The 19,646-nt window shown below is 35.3% G+C and overlaps 1 protein-coding gene across 8 annotated transcripts in view; it reads right to left on the reverse strand.

Annotated features, from left to right (window-relative positions):
• Positions 1–4,201: 4,201 nt before the first annotated feature.
• Positions 4,202–19,646, reverse strand: part of LOC149801553 (zinc finger RNA-binding protein-like) — a 78,074-nt gene continuing 62,629 nt past the window's right edge. For 6 of the 8 annotated variants that reach the window (XM_089955759.1, XM_089955764.1, XM_089955763.1 and 3 more), the window contains 5 exons: positions 16,156–16,251; positions 13,220–13,331; positions 12,107–12,204; positions 8,977–9,124; positions 4,202–6,786 (listed from right to left, as the gene is read on the reverse strand). In XM_089955759.1, coding sequence (XP_089811885.1) covers positions 6,740–6,786; positions 8,977–9,124; positions 12,107–12,204; positions 13,220–13,331; positions 16,156–16,251 — 501 coding nt within the window. In that variant the 3' untranslated portion in view covers positions 4,202–6,739. Of the gene's footprint in view, positions 6,787–8,976; positions 9,125–12,106; positions 12,205–13,219; positions 13,332–16,155; positions 16,252–19,646 lie in introns of those variants that run through there. The other 2 variants (XM_089955758.1, XR_016420680.1) reach the window with 2 other exon arrangements.

Consider the following 19,646-nt stretch of genomic DNA (forward strand, 5'->3'; position numbering starts at 1 on the left):
ATTTTTTGTTTTCAATAAAAAGCAAGCATGGAAAATTTTTTCATAGGTACCATATAGAAAATCACAACTTCTGGAGAAATATTCATTACTCATCTTGATCATGGATTTTTTTAAAAATCGCTGAACGTGTCTCACTGTCAAATTATACCCATGTGCCAAGTTTGGTTAAATCAAAACTTGTTGAAATGACATCATTTAAGTTATTCTTCAGATATTTCAACAAACTGGGTTTGATTAAAATGCATAAACATTTGTTTGGCATGCTCTGAACTATTACCCTCTCACCACATCAAGATGTTTTACCTTTAAGTCAATGTCATACTGCCAACTATCTACTTATTTGTTTAAATGTACAACGTTTGATAAAATTTCATTTGTACACAAAGTTTCAGTGTTCATAAGTTCAAGGAATAGCAGAAGTGCAAACAGTGACATAACTTGCTACTCAAGTATGTCTGGTTTTCAAAATCTCAATGCGAGGATGTGGTGGTTAGATGTCAACTATTATCATCACTTATATGTTGCAAGAAGTGTTAATTACTGAAAACCCTTATGTCATTGCCACCAATCATTCAACAATAGAAACAATAAGAATTTTATTAGAGGAGCACTATGCAATGTTGGAGGTCAGATCAACATTTTCTTCAAAATTATATTTTATTTTGCTATAGTGTTTTAGTGAAAACCTCATGTTCATACCACTATCTGAGACAACCAACCATAAGGTTTCGCGATGGTTGTTATCAAGGCAGCCATTTTGTTTGATGACTATCATTTTAATATAGGTACAACTATATCTGCAAAATAAAATTTTAAGAAACATCTGTATGACTATTTATCCAGGGGAAGTATACGTAATCATGAATGAAAATGTTTAAAATGCCTAATCCAAAATCTTTTTCTAACTGTAGACTTGAACACTGGAATAAAACCTTGATTTGGGTAAAATTGTACATTGCGGTGCATTGCCCGGAAAAGGATGCAACTCTCAGAGACTTGCCTCTTCACAACAAGATTACTTGATCTGATAACCGTCTGGAAAAGTGTCATCTGTGAAACAGATTTTCAGAGTGGCTCTTGTGGCAGCCATTTTCATTAAGAACAAACTACTGCACTTGATTAAGGCCCTTCATTTTAACAGTTCCCTGTATGGCTCCCATTTCATCAAGTGGTCCAGTGTAGTACATTTTTTTGCAGCATGTATTTTAGTAAAAGGTGCTCTCACTATAAGTTGGTATATTCTATGGCTTCCATGTTCAGCGTTACAATGAAAGCTTGATGTTGATATGACTAACTGTTCAAGATAGGAAGCAATAACAAAGATTTGCACAATGGCTACAGTGGCAACAATTTTGAGGTGACAGCAATTTTTGACAAATTACACATTACAAGATTTTGAAAAAAAAACTATCTGTTCAGGATGAGTAGTGGTAAGATTTTCAAGACAGCTGTGGAAACCATTTTCATTTAAGATCAAAGACATGCAGTACAAAGTGTTTTAGTAAACACCCAAAGTCAGTATGACCATCTGAGCAAAACTAGTAGTGACAAAATTTTCAAGATGGCCAACATGTTAGAGGTCAGATCAGCACCCTTTTTATTCAGTATCAACTATATATTGTAAAAAGATCTTGTGGAGAAATACGAAACATGTTGATACAACCATCCTTTATCAGCAGGGCAAAGTGATATTCAAGATGGCCAGCATGGCAATCATGTTGGATATCAGGTCAACACCTTTCTCATTTAGAACTATATACTTACTGTATGTAGCCTTTCAGTGAAACACCTTGTCAATATGGCCATTCTGTTAGTAGGAGTAACAATAAGATTTTCAAGATGTTTACCTTGAAGATAACATTGGATTTTAAAGAATACCATTTTCATTTAGGAACAATTAGACTTTGGGATAAAACAGTGTGCCAAGTTTCCAAATTTTCTTTCAAGTCGTTTAGGAGGAGTAGCAGTAACAAATACCAACAGATGGATGCAGGGCAATTGCACGAGGGACCGACCATTTCATTGGGGTGACAGTGGCCACATTTTTAAAAAAATTTCCAGCCCCCTCCTTAATTAAATGGTTAGTCTATTAGCTCTTCTAATCATCAAGCAGTACAGCTAGAAACAGTGGTCAAAATGACCGATCTCATAGCATGTATAAATGCAGACATGAAGGCTCAAGGTATGCCTCAAAAATACATTTTTTTAGAAACTTACCAAAAATTTGAATACATTCCACTTTACATGCATACTAAATTTCATGACTGCCTTAAGTGGTGCTTTTTAATAACTTGTGGTAAAAAAAAATTCTTCAAATAGGGTACAAGTCCAGTTTGTTTAATAAATGTTGAGAAAAAATAAATCAAGTCTATTTAAGTGACTAAAGCTTTACTGGCTAAAAATATCTTTTTACAAGTCCATGATCAGATTTTTTAAATAAAAACTGCGATATATTGAAACCATCTCTAATACTGAGTAATGCAAACATACCAAGTCTGGTAACAAAACTTTTTTCTAATATTTTAGTTTTCATGTTCATAAGATACTTGCAAGTGCAGTGCAAAATTCTTTCTCATGGTGAGTGACCATGAACCTGATATCACTAAATTGATCTCCAACGATGTAAAGATTTAACCGCGTGCAAAGTTTGGTTATCTATACAAATCTGTGCATTTGTGTGTGTGAGAGAAACGATGTTTCTAAAGTGTTTGTTCATATATTCTTAAGATCTAACAACTGACTCCGTTAATTATATAAATCCATTCATACTTTTTATGTTAACATGCTCTCAATATTACAGCCAAAAACCCAAGTCAAGACAGCTGACCTTAAAATCAATGTCAGAGTGCCAATTATCAATTATGTTCAGCAACTAAATACAAAATCCACTTGTATATATGCAAGTCACTTTGTTCATAAGCTCAATGAAGTACAAAAATGGAAATAGTGATCTTGACACAAAAATCAATTAGGCAAGGATTTCAAAACCACTCAAACGTGTTTATATGTTGATGGTCTGACATCATTTAGAACCATATAAATATTGCAAGTAGTGTTTTGGTGAAAACACTATATCAGTTCTACCATTCATGCCAGAGAAGTGATCAGATTTTCAAGACAATGGTGCCATGTATAATGAACACTATTTTCACTAGAACTAGCTACATATTCCTATAGTAGTTTAGTCTTGAAAGACCACTGCTACGAGACCACCTGTCTTGTGACAGGTTCTCAATGACTGGATTTATTAATTTTGGTATTATGACCCGTTCTTAGAGACCATCTGTCTGAAGAGATCATTATTTTGTTTGCAGCAGGTGTAGTCTTTCAAGATGGGATTAAAATAAGACCCATTCTGGAAAAGTGGCTTTATAAAGATTTTCAGCTCTTTTGTAAGCTGTATCAGGTCTGTTCCATTAAAACATACATGGGACCCAAGGAAGGCACTTTTAAAGTGGGGTACTCAACCATAGATGCAATTCAGAATTTCTTGTCATTTTAATATGAACTCTATGAAATCAAAGTACCCTGGCATATAATTTGTTTAAAACTGCCTTCCCTGGGTACCATGCATGTTTAAATGGAACAGCCCTCGGTATCATTACGAGAACATAAATTGTGCATGAAAAAAGTTTTACTAGAAATAATGCCAGCCATTCTGTTCAAGAAGCTTTTATGGACCAACCATTTAATTCAGAAAGGGAGGGAGGGTTGGGATAGCTTGAAAAATAATTGTGCTGGGATTTAGAGCACAAAATAAATCACTATTATATCCATTATTCTAGGTAACAAAATAAATTATAAAATATAAATTATCTTGAGGTAAAACAGAAGATACACATCTCAAATTAAAAGTAAATCCCAGGCCCCCACCCGGAAAATTAAAAGGGTCGAAAGTAGATTAAGGTATCAGAAAGGGATCCCTTTTTTAAATGGGGGGGGGGGGGGGGGACAATAACTCCAGTATCTGACAGGAAAAGGTAAAGAATTAATCCTAATTTTTGGTCAAGCCATCATCAAGTAGATACAAGTTATACTGAACTAATGAAATCTGTGATGCAACGCAAAATATACAGGGGAACACAACAAAATCCAAGTTTGATGGAAAAAGTATTGAATTTCCAAACCTGGAGAAGGGTGGGTGGATGAGGATTAAACATCAAGACATCCAAGTACCAAAAATGCACAAATCAATGCAATGTACTGTACAAAAAATTTATTGACCGTTTTTTTTGTGTACACAAAATTTAGTATTATACATGTTGCAAACATAATGACTGTCAACGATAAAACATCTGTGGTGCAATTCACTTATCAGATCACATTGGGCGTTTGGTGTCTTTACAGACATGATATTTTACTCCACTTCTAAAAAAGGATATAATAAAACATGAAACCTATCTTCCATTTAAAAGCTAAATGCAGATTTCGTTTTCATGAAAAATGGTACAATGAAATTATAAAATTGCTTCTCTGTGAATAGTTTCGTTAACTGATTTAGCAGAAATCCTACTGTCACCCCAAGCAGAAGCCAAGAGGCTGATCTCATAAACATTTTATTTTCTGTTTAAGCTTCAATCCTGCTTTCTCCTGAATGATATTCTTGAGGATACAATAAGATGTAGTAACAGCTATTTGGTTCATTTTGTGATGCTTTAAGCTGTTTGAAAACGTTTTGTCAAAAATGACACAAAGATATTGATAACATAAACTAGTCCTTATCTGTAAGCCCATTTTGTAGCCAAGCCCATTTATCTCCCCATTTTTATAATTAAAGATGAAAAATTATTTACTTTGTCAATTCTTTAAAGAAAATTTGACATATGATGCTGAAAATGACAGAATTCCTGTGGTTAGTATTTAAAACTCTTCCAAACCTATTTATTGCTGATGCTTCTGTCAGACATGTTTGATCATACTAAATAAAGGGTTATTTTAATGGCGTCCAAATGAAGATAAGATACCATATTGATTTTTTTTCTCAACAAAACAAGGAAATATTTGCAGCCATATACAGAACTGTTGCTGTCAATTGTTCTTCAGTTGTCTTTTCAAATTGCTCAGATGCTCCCTTCGTATAATTTACAATTTCAAACAAGGCAGTAGGACTGTACAACCTGTATTGTCATCATAATTAGGCTGTCACTGCTGAAAATAAATGCTGATGAATATTACACTCTCAAGTCAGACTTCTTTCCAACTGCAACATTTCTAAAACCTTAAATCATGATTATAAAACACTGAAAACTCTGTTGCTTTAACAATAGTAAATATATACAGTATTAAATGTGCATGCTGAGGTAAAAATAAACTGTTCGCCTCGTTAAATTTCAAGCAATATACAACAGTTGTCATTTGTAATGTAAAAAGTATGCACATAAGAAATCATTTCTAATGTTAATGTGCTGAATGATGTAACAAAAATGACACAACACTTCATGAATACTGTTTATGAGTACTGTAAATAGCGGACTATATGCCTGCTATGTGGTAAATAGTATCATTATAGATATTTTATGCAAAATCCTTTTTCTCTGGTCGGATAATAATGATAGTAAAAGAAGAAATACTATGTCACTGACTCTGACTCATCAGCCAAAATTAGCAAGTTTCTTCCTTGTCTCATATGCAAACCTGCCTAATATGCAAACTAATTATGAACTCTGGACTAAGGTATATGGCAAAGAAGCAACTCTTCTACAACTCGTTGCAAATGACCACTGACCTTTTTGAATACAAATTCAATAAGCGTCTTCCTTGTCTTAAATGCAAACCATCCCACAAAATGAAATAGAAGAAAAAGACACAAATCCCAAGATCTTTACTTCAACCTTTTTACTTCATTCAGTTTGTTGTCTTTTTGATCCATTGACCTCAAAATTATAAGATTCTCTTGTCTCTCTAACACGGACCTTAAAGCTTTTGACCCCAAAATGAAGAGGTGCCTTCCTAAAATTTCGGGAGCTATGGTAGCTCAGTTGATTGGACTCTCAATTCAAGGATCAAGGGTTCAATATCCAGTCAGGTGCCCCCATTCCTTGAGAAAGGCACTTGACTTCTATTTCTTTAGCATGATAAAGTGCTGTTAAGAGCTTATCTCAAATGCAAGCTGTTTTTTTTTTTTTACGTAAAGATATCTTCCATACACTCATATTACTAAGTGGAAATGGGTTTCCTTCCGTCAGTCTCTCTGTCGGGGGAACCACGTCCTTTTCATCCGCAAATGTCTCAAATGCAAGCAACTTGTGTGTAGCTGCAAATGGTGGATAACAGTAGTTAATGTGCAGAAATGAAATAAGGAATAAACCTCCAAATGGATGGATGGACATCATTCCAAGATGCATTCTGAGTTACTAAACTTGTCCAATTACAATCAAGAAAATATGTACATTTACACGAACAAAATGTTTCCATCTAGGTGAAATTTCCCATCTTTGTGGATGATACATGTTTAACATCAGATCAAGTTGCAAATTAGAGGAAAGAACCAATAGGTGAAAATGTGAATAAAGAAAAGCCTACAATATGAAGGAGAAAAAAATCTTCATATCATAAAAGCTCTAGAAGAAAGCAAGGACATTATTTGCCATGACAAAAAACATTTTTGAAAAATGAGAAAGTCAGATTCTGACAAATGCAAAGTCAACATATGATTGTTAGTGGACTGATCACTGCATTTAGAATAAGTCGATATCTTCCTGCGGGAAACAAAGTAAACTTGTTCTTGTCCATATGAAGTCTACTTGGCATCTGCATCTTCATCCTTCTTGTCCTTCTTCTCTGCAGCTGAAAATGACAGAATTCCTGTGGTTAGTATTTAAAACTCTTCCAAACCTATTTATTGCTGATGCTTCTGTCAGACATGTTTGATCATACTAAATAAAGGGTTATTTTAATGGCGTCCAAATGAAGATAAGAAATTACACATTTTATTGCACCAAAATAGTACTGAAAAGGCAGGTTAAAACAAAAATGTTTCAAGGTTTCTCAAGTTTTATATCATCTGTCTAATCTTGAAAACCCTCTCTGTCAAATACGCACCATCCATTAGGACCAACTAGATATTAGAAATCTTTTGGGGAAAACAATATTTATATGAACAACATTCAAGGGGAAGTAGCAATAGGATTTTTCAAAATATTCATAGTGGTGGCCATATAAGAGGTGAGATTGACACTATTTTTATTTACGATTAATGTGTGTGTAATTTGGATTTTTAACGTAGCTTTAACAATTTTTCAGTCATATTGCTACGATGTCTGCAGTGTGGCAGTTTATAGTGATGTCTAGCACTGAGGCATCATGCCGCAGACACGTAGCATATGTCCAACCCAGTCACATTATCCTGACACCAGGTTGACCAGCCCTAACACTAACCTCTTAATGCTGAGCGCCAAGCAAGGTAGCTGTCAGTACCATTTTTGTAAGTCTTTGGTATGACTTGCCGGGGATCGAACCCATGACCTCCTGCATCCGAGGCGGATGCTCTAACCACTAGGCCCCCGAGAGCAGTTTTACAATTAATGAAAAGTAGTTATGATAAAATTTTCAAGGGGGCCACTGTGGTGGCTATATTGGATGTCTTAGCAGCAAAATTTTCATTTAGGACCAACCAGGATAAGAAGCAAAACTCATGTTACGACCATTCATTCAAGAAAAGTAATAACAAGATTCTCAAGTTGACAGCAGTTGTACTGGATGTGTAAGCAGCACCTGGCTAGACACCACAAGACACTGGTGAAAATCAAATGTCAATACGACTTTTTTAAGATGGCTGATGTTGTGGCCATACTGGATGTCATATTGGAACCATTTTCATTTAGCACCAATAAGACATTACAAGTCCCATGTTTTATCAACATCTAATCAGAAACATGGCCCACGCAGTGGCAACATCTCCGCCAATCAGATGCAATATTACCTATATCTGATGGCACATCAGCATAAAAGCATTTAAAGTCTTTGTATCATAATTTGACAATTAATATAAAGTTATCTGAATACCTAATTCAGTCTGCACAGCTGGTAATTATTCCCCTTTGTTTCTTATCACTCCATTCATTCAAAGAAAGATTTTGCAAATGGAATTTTTTCAGTTTATTTGATGCCAGAACCACTACAGTTTGGCCAGTCTTAATAGATTTAGGAACAGGCCTTTAGGATATCCAAACATAATTTTCCATAATATACGTATGTTGTTCCTGGGATATTTCTGTCCATATATTACTTTTTTTTTAAAGACCTGAGTAATGATTTGCAAGTGTACCAAATTTTGTTCCTTAATCTCAATTGGCTTTAGAGTTATAGAGTGAAAATGAAAGTGTGATGGACATCCAGATGGTATCATATGTCCCCTGCTATCTTTTAAAAGATAACGGAAGAAAATTAAAGTTTGAGGTGAACGCATTGTCTTGCATGTGAAATGCGTTTTGATGATGCTATTTTCTTCTTAAGCAGGGAGACAATAAATCCTAGCATGCCAGGACGAAAAATCTGGACATGATATTGCACCACATTTTCAGTTTGAACACAGCTTGTGTAAAAGATAAATGACTTTAAAAACTTTAGTAAAAGTTTATACGGTAAAAACACAAAACTTGTGGAATTCAGTAGCACTGATATAGAAAATATATAATTTAAAATCTTAAAACTAAATCTTAATGTTGACACCATCACTGGAATGTTATATCTATGTTCTGCTAATTGATGGCAAGACAAATATGGAATTCATAAACATTATACATAGCTTTTTATAGAAGAGTTCCAATTTCAGTTACTGGTCCAGTGCACAAGGGCTGATATGCCCTTGGCTTGTAAAGGCAGCACTCACTTAGTTTAAATGGAATATTTGAGGGCTTTTCAAAAATAAATTTTTCTATACATTAAACAAAAAAATGTGGCAAAAGATTTCTGTCAAGTCCCCCCAGAGAACTCTGATTACAGCAATGAAATGACACAACAAATTGAGATGAGGACCTTCACTATCACCTCCATCAGCTGCACTGTCAGTCCTCCTTCGCTTGCGGGGATTGTTAAAGCGTTGTTGTCGGAATCGTGGAGCTGGAAGTGGGTCCATTCCAAGCACTTTATATATCTGCCTGAAAGCAATCAGTCTCAAGGCATGCTGCAAAAAAGAAAGGATTTGTAAAAAAAAAAATAATTATGAACCATGGACCGAATTCATTAATCTACAGGTCTAAATTTCATAGTAACTGTCTATTTTTTAATTGACAATAGCTTAATTAAGAATGTTTCAAGCAAAACCCATTCAAGGTTTTGTAAATATAAGCAGCATGCCAAAATTTTGTTAAATCCAACAAATCTTGTTACATTTGGGAAACTAAAGTCAGAAGATGAGGCAAAGCCAAGGAATGCTGGAGAGTTATGTCAGAAGACCAGGCAATGAAGGGCATTACTGCCTGGTGTCAGGATTATGTGACTGGGTGGGACATCATGCTACATGTCTGTGGCATGATGCCCCAGTGCTAGACATCACTATAAACTGCCACACTGCAGACATTGTAGCAACATGACTGAAAAATTGTTAAAGCTACATATAAAATTACTGCAGATGTAAATGAAACCATGGAATGCTGGAAATCAGTCATGTCAGAAGACCAGGCAATGAGGGGTATTACTGTGGTAAATGAGGCCAAGGAATGCTGGAAATCAGTCATATCAGAAGACCAGGCAATGAGGGGCATTACTGCAGAAGTAAATGAGGCCAAATAATGCTGGAAATCAAAGTTATGTCAATATAAAGCTGCATACCAAATTTTGTAGAAATCCAACAAACCAAGGTATTTTTTAGTTGAATTTGGAATTTGAAAGATTTAAATCAATAACAATAGCAATAGCGCACAAACCGAATCAGTTAATATAAGAATCTGTCAGTAAGATGTACAGAGACCATAAAGTTAGTGCTGTTTGTTTTTCATTCTTTTTAATGGCACTTTTAACATAATATTGACTATATCATGTGGAGAAGATGGAAGCCAACTGTCCCCCTCCCCCAAGGAGAGCAACCAATAAAGGGTGGTCAGGACAGGTGTTGTACATGCAACCCTTGGATAATGAATCTGATGCTCTGCTGATTCACTGGTGGTTCTTTTTTTTCCGGGGATTTCACAGGTTCTTCCTCCACCATTAATACTGGCCGCCATGTACAGCCTAGCATGTGCTGAAAAATGGCGTTAAACCCTACAACAACAACAACTGCTGATTTACCATGGTGTCCTCAGAGAAACGCACAAACAATTCTAACTTCTCATTGGTAGCATTTCTATCAGTAAAGAATAGTACCATAAAAAAGCACAGTATCTGCCTGCAATGTGTTCTGGTCCTCAATGCAGCTAACTGAAATTTTTGGTATAGAAACCATTTGTTTTCTTTCTGTGACAGTGACTTTAACCATTGACCTACTGACCCCCACAAATGTTACAACTTTTATACACCCACAATGATTTGTCCATATCTATAACATAAAACTAACATTACTGTGCATTAATCATTTTCATCCTTTCTGTCTGTGCTTTTGGATCCAAAATCATTAAGGTTTCTTCCTTAACCCATAAAAAAAAACATCCATATGTTTGGTAACTATAGGTGATGGAGAAGTAAAATTGTGTGGAAACCAAATTGCTTCTTCCAGTCTTGACCTTTTGACCCCAAAATAGACAAGATCTTCAATGCTCCAAGTATGATACAAGTACAAAATCTGATACCTGTAGATGGTGGAGTTACATAAATAGTATCTTGTAGTTGCCTTTGTCTAAATCAAGTTTACTGTCTACCTACGAGAATCATTCAGCTTTTCTATGAACAACTAATAGTACATAGTTTCTACTTCAGTGTGAATGTAGGATAAATATTACGATTTATTATTTTAGTCGGAGTCAAGGACATTATGTTTATCATGTTCTTTAGCTGTTGTAGGGTTTAACGCCATTTTTCAGCAATGATAGGCTATACATGGCAGCCAGTATTAATGGTGGAGGAAGAACCCGGGAAAACCCCGGAAAGAACCAATGACCTACAAGAAGCTACTGGCAAGCTTTCTCACATACCCACATCGGCCAAATCCATGACTAACCCATGCAGACAGAGGTGAGATGGCAGTGATCTGTAATGGAGAGCGCTTTAGACCACTCAGGGCCCCTTGTTCTAATATTGTTTACTGGAAAAATCATTTATTTGTACTGTAAGATACTGAGGCAATTTTATTTGAAGTAACACTAAAGATTACTCAGAACTTTATTCATTAGGACTGTTAGAAATTCTAGGGCTATTTGGTATCTAACTGAAAGTGTGGGCAGAAGTGGGAGCTGAACAGGAATAAGTGGGAGCATTGAATTATGTCCTTTATATCTCGGTATTCATTTAATATTGGTTTTAAGCAATGCTTTACTTTTAAGTTGACAAATCCATGTTATATGTTTATAATAAACATATTTTGTAACCATATAAAGATCACTATATTCATGTCCAGTGTATTCATACCTGAAAATGAATGGTTGGACGGAGATTTATGAAGTGTATTTTGGTCACAAGACTTTAAAGGAGCACACTGTAATTAAATTAAACTAACAGGAGTAATGTAATTATTATTTATCCTAATTGCTGATTAAACATTATTCATACTCAACACAATGAAGCATTAATGTCGAGATATGACTGAACAAGACCATTCTTTTCAAAGAACACATCCTTTTGCCTTGAAAATGTATAGCTTTTTTGATGGCATTTTTATAAAATTTTGTAATCAACAACAGACATTTTGCATGGAAAAAAAAGGTGCAGTTTAAAGAGTCTTGGGGACTCCCGTAAAGTTACAAACTCTGCTGAATCTAATATGAAAACTGGATCCAAATCAAACAATGAAATATTATCTGGATTTTCCCACAACAATTATATTTCTGTGATTTATGCTTTTATTCCTCAAGTCTGTATGTTAAGGTCATTTACATGACAAATGGCCAAATCATAAGGGTTGGCAAGCATGTGATATATGCCCCTAGCACTGTTTGGGTGAAGCACAAAAATCTGAAAACCGAGATGACTCATGTCAGACTGGAACCATTTTAATTTGGTGGTGCTATGGTCCTACCTGTGCAGAGGCTGTAATGTCCTCCCTCTCTTGGTGAGTGAGGGTTCCTGCAGCATCCAATGGGTCCTTTTCACATGGATCTAAGAGACCTGGACCTCCTGAAACATAAAGGAGGTATACCTATGAAAATTTAGAACAATCAAAAGATGTGCAATTCTCAACTGTCCAAAATTTCTGCAGATGCACCATTCCGATCATAGTCACACGTTACTACAGACAGCACAGATCTACATTCACATGATGCACAATGACAAAACTTGTGTTACAGATTGTATTTTGTTGTACCTTTATCTGACAAAAAATTAGCAAACAAAGCTGTCCAGTGGCACTGGTGTTAACTCAATGTAACAGCTTTTTATGCAAACCAAAACTCTGAAAAATAGGTCAATATATTATGGAATGGAATCAGTGCATAAAGGTTCAAAATAATTCTTTGTATAAGGGAGGTTCAAGTCCATATGTTTTATGTGTATGAAGTCATATCTCTAAGCATGGCACTATTAAGGAAGTCCACTGGGTTCATATGTTATACAGTTAACTGCACCAGACATCAGCACTGATGGGTTTACATACAATAACAGTATTATGAATTCATGGATTTGCCTCTGTAGGCGGGAGTCAAATTTTCTTCTGATCATTGTTTATGCGATCTTTAACCATTAGTTTATAGCCAGCATAAAATCCACAAAAACCAGTCAAATTTTCTTCTGATCACTATTTATGGGATCTTTAACCATTAGTTTACAGTCAGCATAAAATCCACAAAAATCAGTCAAATTTTCTTCTAATCATTGTTTATGCGATCTTTAACCATTAGTTTATAGCCAGCATAAAATCCACAAAAATTAGTACCTGGGAATAAGAGTCAATTCACACATAAATCATTCATGCAAAAGGTAAATTTAAGTCAGTAAATACCACCAGACTGAAATATGGCAACATCCATTTAACTAGTGCTGTGACTTATGAAGCATTTTTGAAGAAATTTGACAGAATAAGAGAATTTAGCAGCACACAGCTCTGTACTTTGTCCAAAAACTCAATGTGAGAGGCTATCATGTTAGCTCTCTTCCACACTGTGTAATTGTGAAGTCTCTAATCACGAGCACTTACCAGGCAGGAGCATTCCTGATGCTATACACTCGAACACTCTCCTCAGGGCATCTCCTGGATTGAACATGGTACCACCACTGCTCAAACATTTTTCCACCAGTAACTCCATTGCCTACAAATATTGTGAACAGTAAAATCAGTTGAAAACAGTTCCCTAAATGTTTACAGTCAGCTAGACAGCACACTCTTTTCTGGAACTTAAATTGGGCACACTACAAACTTATGAGTATATTTTCTAAATAGTTCATCTGAACCTTAAAGACAGATTACCTTTAACATTTCATTTCTGTCAGTATTACTGAACTTAAATTTCTGAATACTTGCCGAGTATTTAAAGTGGAGGGAGAAAAAAAACCGGAGAACTCATGTCCTATCACCAAAACCAGATGGGATGTGTACATGTGTGAAGAAGAATCTTTCTTCCTGCTCCATTCTGTCTGGGCTTCACCGAAATAAAAATCTGCAAATGATGCACCCTCTAGTTGTTTCAGTTTGTACAAGTAACAATCTCTGGGCTGAGCTTAATAGTTCCTTATCTGTGTATAATAGTGTTCTCTGCCAAGAAGCACCTTCCACAAACTGCTGACAGAATGGGCATGTGCACAGTAAATTGTTCTTTATGGTCATTTTATAAGTTTCTACAGTTCACAGGTACTGTTCTATGGACGTCTCTACTCCAAAATTCATGTGATCTGGAAATAGGTGATTTCCAAAGCTTTCCCCCTCCCCACAACATACCTCCCACCCTGGTGTCGTGTTGTAATCATTTCTATTGCAACAGACACGATTTCTGAAGCTCTGCTTCAAAGTTGGGTTTATTCTTTGGCAGTTCATCTAACCCAACATCAAAAATCAATTTAGAATTATCATTTAATTTGGTGAGAAACTCCACTTCACCCATGACTTTTGTTCCTTCTGCTATTCACTAGGCACATTTTGTACGACCACTGACTTGTCATGCTCGAATTTAACATCACCTTCTGGAAAAGGACCAAGGTACATTCATGTGCAGGTGAGAAGAAAATGCATCGTTTTCAAGTGTCCTTTCGTATTAACCTACATCTGCATACTTTGACAATGTCAGGTACTTTGCTCCAATAAACATCCTCAATATTTAATTTTCTTTTCAGATTCCTACTTACTAAGTTTATCTTAAGTTACATACAAATTCTATACTGAGCATACTGCATTTTTATATGCATGACTTTGAACTAATTTGTCAGAATTATTGTGCATCCTTGGTTTCCATGTGTGTATTTGCTCCCTGCTTACAATTTACTTCACAAGAGAACTCTCCACAATTAAAGCCACAATTGTACACTTTTCTGCATGGAGAAAAACATCCACAGCTAGTAAGCCTTTTTGACTCTCTTTATGAACTCTGGAAGAGTATGAAAATATTAAACATGGAAGTCAATAGCATGTAATTCTATATGAAAGTTACATGAATATAATGGACTCGTAAGCTAAACTAGGTGCCCAAAAGGACTAGTTGAATAGACCATTTTTTCTATCATTTATTTACTGCTTAGTATTGAACATCAGTGTTATTCAAGAGACACTTTAACAAACCAAACTTATTAAAAACATTATTTTCTTGCATGTCAAAGTGGACATATTCACAAAGGAGATATGTTAAGCGCAATACAAAATTCTTTTTTTATGGCCTCTAATCCCTTTCCTGATATGACTGATAGAAATTCATTGAACTTTTTCCCTTCAAATGTTATGATATACCTCATATGCTTAGTTTGGTTCCCTGTAATATTTTTATTGTGGGAGGTGGGAAGGAAAATGAAGTTATTTAAATTGCATCATTCAAGGCATGCATCAGATGCAGGCACAAACAAGGTTTGAACATATCCAATCATACTTCTTTCTGTTATCATACTCACAAGGCATTCTTGCTATATATATATATAATTAAAAAAAAGAGACAAGACCTTTGACCCATACAATGTGTCAGAATGTTGAGGTCAACTTGTTCATTGGAAAGCAACTAAATACAAAGTCTGGTAAAAATATACTTGTATGACTGCAAGTCTGTCAGAATAAGCTTAAAGAGAGTACCTGTTCAGTGACCATGAACTCTGACCTCCTGGACCCCAACGTTTGTAAGCATCTTCCTCAACCCAAGTGCAAGACACCCACATAGCTTTGGTTCAGGTATGTGATGTAGAACTATTGTAACTGTGCAGAAACCATTTTTGTTCTATCACAGTGACCTGGACACTGAACTTATCAACCTCAAAATTAGATTGTTTTGCTCCTACCCCAAGATCAAGTCATCAACAAAAAGTCCTGTAACCCACATTTATGTACAGATGAATATACTGTCCAACTCCCTCCTTCATTAGTGGTCTCTTGGATCACACAAGGGAACACAATAGGCCTAATATACATCCCTAAGCACACAGGTGGTTAAGGAGGTTTTCCATAGGTTTGCTCTGGATGCCATTTCAGTGCTAATGGAGCCAGACTGGACACAATTTTGACAGTTCATATGCTAAGAAACATTCCTAAAAAGTTTGATCAAAATTGGCAGAGCTGTTCTGGATAATTAAAAAATAGGTTATCTATTATGGCTGCTAACAAAGCCACTCCATTGCTTTGGAAGTCAACCAGAAGACAAGCTATTAAAAACACTCCTGCCCATTTTGTCCTACAGTGGATGCTGGGCCATAAAAGTGAGCTAATAACGTGTTCTATGAAATTTGTATATCATCTCGGGACTGTTTTATGATGCACCCTTCCTGTACAACCCTCACTGTACAAGACCTGCATAAACTTTTCGCACAACACACAACAAAATACTGTAATCCTATTAATGACAACATTGCTGTTACTGGAAAGCAGCAGTGTTTTGCCATTTGCTGATGCAGGCAAGAAAATATAGATCATCAAGTGAATGATATGCATGAAAATCACAAGCTTACCCATTCATTGAGTGGAGTCCAGGTGGGAACACGCTGACACAGATCCCTCAGGATTCGGATAATAACCACACATGACTGAAGGCCTGTAGCTCTAGCCTAAAGTGACGTGCCAAAACAGATTAGATGTTTGAAAACAACAAAATGGAACATCCAAGAATCTGGAAACATTTATGTTCTGCATGAAATAAATGAAAATGAATACTTGAAACTTGTCCTTTCTGATATATGAAGCATGTTCCATTCTGCACAGGTTTAGTACATGTTAAAAGCAATTGCTACATTAAAGATTTCCATATTCAAAACAGCCCCTGGAAAATTAAAATTCCATGATCAAAATCCAGATTCTTGAATTTCTGAACATTTACCAGATTTAATTTTGATGCCAAACTAGATGATATTCAAAAGTAAATTATGTATATAATAATACATCTTTCTTGAACTCAGGTCCTCTGCTAGGAATATGTTGCATCTTTTCCTCTCTAGCTTGTACATCAATATAAATCTGAAAGTGTTCACTTTTTACAAATCCCTAACACTTATAAACTGTTACCCCATGTCAGGTGAGCCATGGCTCTGGTAAAACTAAACCCCAATTACATCATAGACTTTGAAACTGACAAATCCAAATCTGTGGTAAAGTCAGAATCTACCAAATAATCCAGTTTGATCAAAATGTACAAGAACGTCTGGCTACATGAATTTTTCCAGAGCCATTGGAAATAGACTTGACAATATGAAATTGTCAAAAATTTATAAAAAGTTTCTCAAATATGCAAATACATTTTCAGAGGTAGGTGACTAAACTTGGGACTTGCACACCAGTTTGAAATACTGAGAAAGGAACTCTCCAACTGTAGCCTTATGACCCAATTTCAGCCAAAGAAGATCCTCAAGAAAAGTCTCTGGCTGTCTAAGAGACTTCATGGCGTTCTGAGTGCTTTCATTTCATCAGCCATAACAGCACTGAACAAAAGTTGTTAATGGTCCCAGTCTATGGTTACTTTGTAATTGGGGTTCATGAACACCCTTTACATTCTGAAATGTATGCACCCCAAAGAATGAACATTGTGGGTCTGACTTGAGGTACAGAGGATACACAACTTTCCAGCCTCATGTTATTGTTTTTTTCAAGAATGATCAATCTTTTTTATTGCTGCAGAACTTGTGGAATCTTTTTACCTTGCAATTTCTGCAACCAAGTATTTGAGGAAAAAATGCCAGACTTGATTTTAAGTGAAGATCTAGCTAAAGAAAAATCTGGAGTGGGAGATTTACAGTTCAGGTGTATTTTCCAGCCATTTTGCTTCTAGACCTTCACTTGAATAGCATTTTTACAATTTTGATACAGCTGAGAGGACATAAACTGCTGAAGCATTATTGGATCCAATAAATACATTATTAGGCTATGAAACATTTAGGAACAAAATTTCACTGCCAACTCTTGGATTTCAACATATTCAATAAAAATATTCAATCTATCCACCTTACATTAAATTTTACATGAAATATTCATAGGTTAGATGTAAACCTGCACTTCAATGTTTCAGAATTTGAAAGTAATATTAAAGATAGTATTCACTAAAACCAAATTTAGATTCCAGCTGTATTATTTAGATCACTAGTAAATGGATTAATTCCACTACATGGCGATACTACCCCACCCACCCCACCAAATGACTGTATTTTGTAATTAGAAAATAGGAAAATGCCAAAATTTTAAATGTCTGAAAACAAGTTTGGGATCTGTCTCAGTATTCAAAACTTTCCTGCTACTTGGTGAAGAAACACTTGCAAAAATGAATTTCCACATTGTTCGAGAGGAGCAAAGAATGTTGGTGCATGTACTTCACAGGTCATAACAACTTCATAAATGGACACTGTAGCCTGCTATGATGGACAAATAGATGTGATGTTGGGGGAAACACATTTAACTCTCTCCATGTGATCAGGGCCCATTCTTCCATAGTAGCTCCAATGTGCCAGATTAAATCAGAGAAATCAGTCACATGATAGATATGACTTTTAAAGTCTTTTGTTTTTAAATCTGACAAATGGACATAAACATAATTTACTATGATGTGTAAATTCACTGCTACACTTTGATTGCTGTGGGGCATTTCTGATGAACCAAATTTTACAAAACTTCATTATGAACCTCAAAAGCATCCCTGTAAAGTAGACTATACTGAAGTGGCACATAAATCAAACCCTTTAGATGACTGAAACCATAATCTACAGCCAATTTCAGAGATGATCATATTTATTTGTATTATCTGGTGAATTTATTAACTGGTTATCATTTATCTCTCGAATTATCAATTATGGAGTTTAAACTGTTCTTGTTGTGCTCTTCTTAGTCATGTATACATAACTATCCCTAATAGCATAGCTTATAGAGTCAGTTATGCATCCATGCCTAACCCTTTTAGCAAAGGTTATATGGCCAACACATCTACCAATTTAAATTCTATATCTGAAAACTATTCTAAAGTTTCATGATAACTAGTTTATAACCAAGTCCAAAAATGTTTTCCAGCCATGAAAAAGTGTAGCAGGATTTAACCAATTTTTGTCATAAAAGGACCTAGCTATACAAATGCATCAATGAAGACATCTGCATTTTCCCACTGTTATCCAACTCTGACCTCACATAAAATAATCCAATACACAAAATTAAATCCTAGTATTTTTCACTTGTTCATTACTTTGACAAATAAATTGTCTCATAAATTCATCCTACAGTTGATAATTCTCATCAAAAGGAATGATGTCTTGTCCACAAGAGTTTGCCAGGTATTGGGCTCACAAAAAATACTAGTTTAAGTGATTTTCATCAATGGAGTAGCTGAAAGATACAATGGAAGGACAGATGGACTTTACTATAAAACTGCACTGCAGCAGAAATCTTTGGTTTCATGACTTGTAATGCATTGTCTCCCTGCCATAGCAATTTGTATTCTGTTTGATAGGAATGTAAACACGTGATTTGTCAGCTGATATGTGAAAGCAAGTTTTATGCTAGGAAATAGAGTAGCTAACAAATACAATGAAAAGACCCAGAGACTTAAGTATGAAAAATGTCTTAGGTTTGGAGGCTTGGTAACTTGCATGACATGGCATGTCAGTTGATGTATAATGCAATTCCTATACCTGGCAAACCATGTGAACAGGTTTTTTAAGAATATATTTACACGTCAATGTTCCAGCTAGAAACTGAAAAGGGCATGGCACAAGACCTTGGAAACAGGGTAAAGTACATGCAAAATTCATTTAACAGGGGCTTTTTATTTCGTATCAACTGTACAGGGTAAAGTACACAAGAAGTTCTTGTACCAGGGGCTCTTAATTTCATATAATTTGCACAGATGGCAGGACAAATATGGCAATTTTTTTTTTTAAATGTCATACATCTGCTTTTAATTATTTAACTAGCAAATTTTAACTGTTAAAAATAATAATTGGAATATATTTCATTTACTGCCAATAGATAT

This window comes from Sinohyriopsis cumingii, chromosome 4, assembly GCF_028554795.1.
Source record: "Sinohyriopsis cumingii isolate HCF-2022 chromosome 4, ASM2855479v2, whole genome shotgun sequence".
Lineage (NCBI taxonomy): Eukaryota > Metazoa > Mollusca > Bivalvia > Unionida > Unionidae > Sinohyriopsis > Sinohyriopsis cumingii.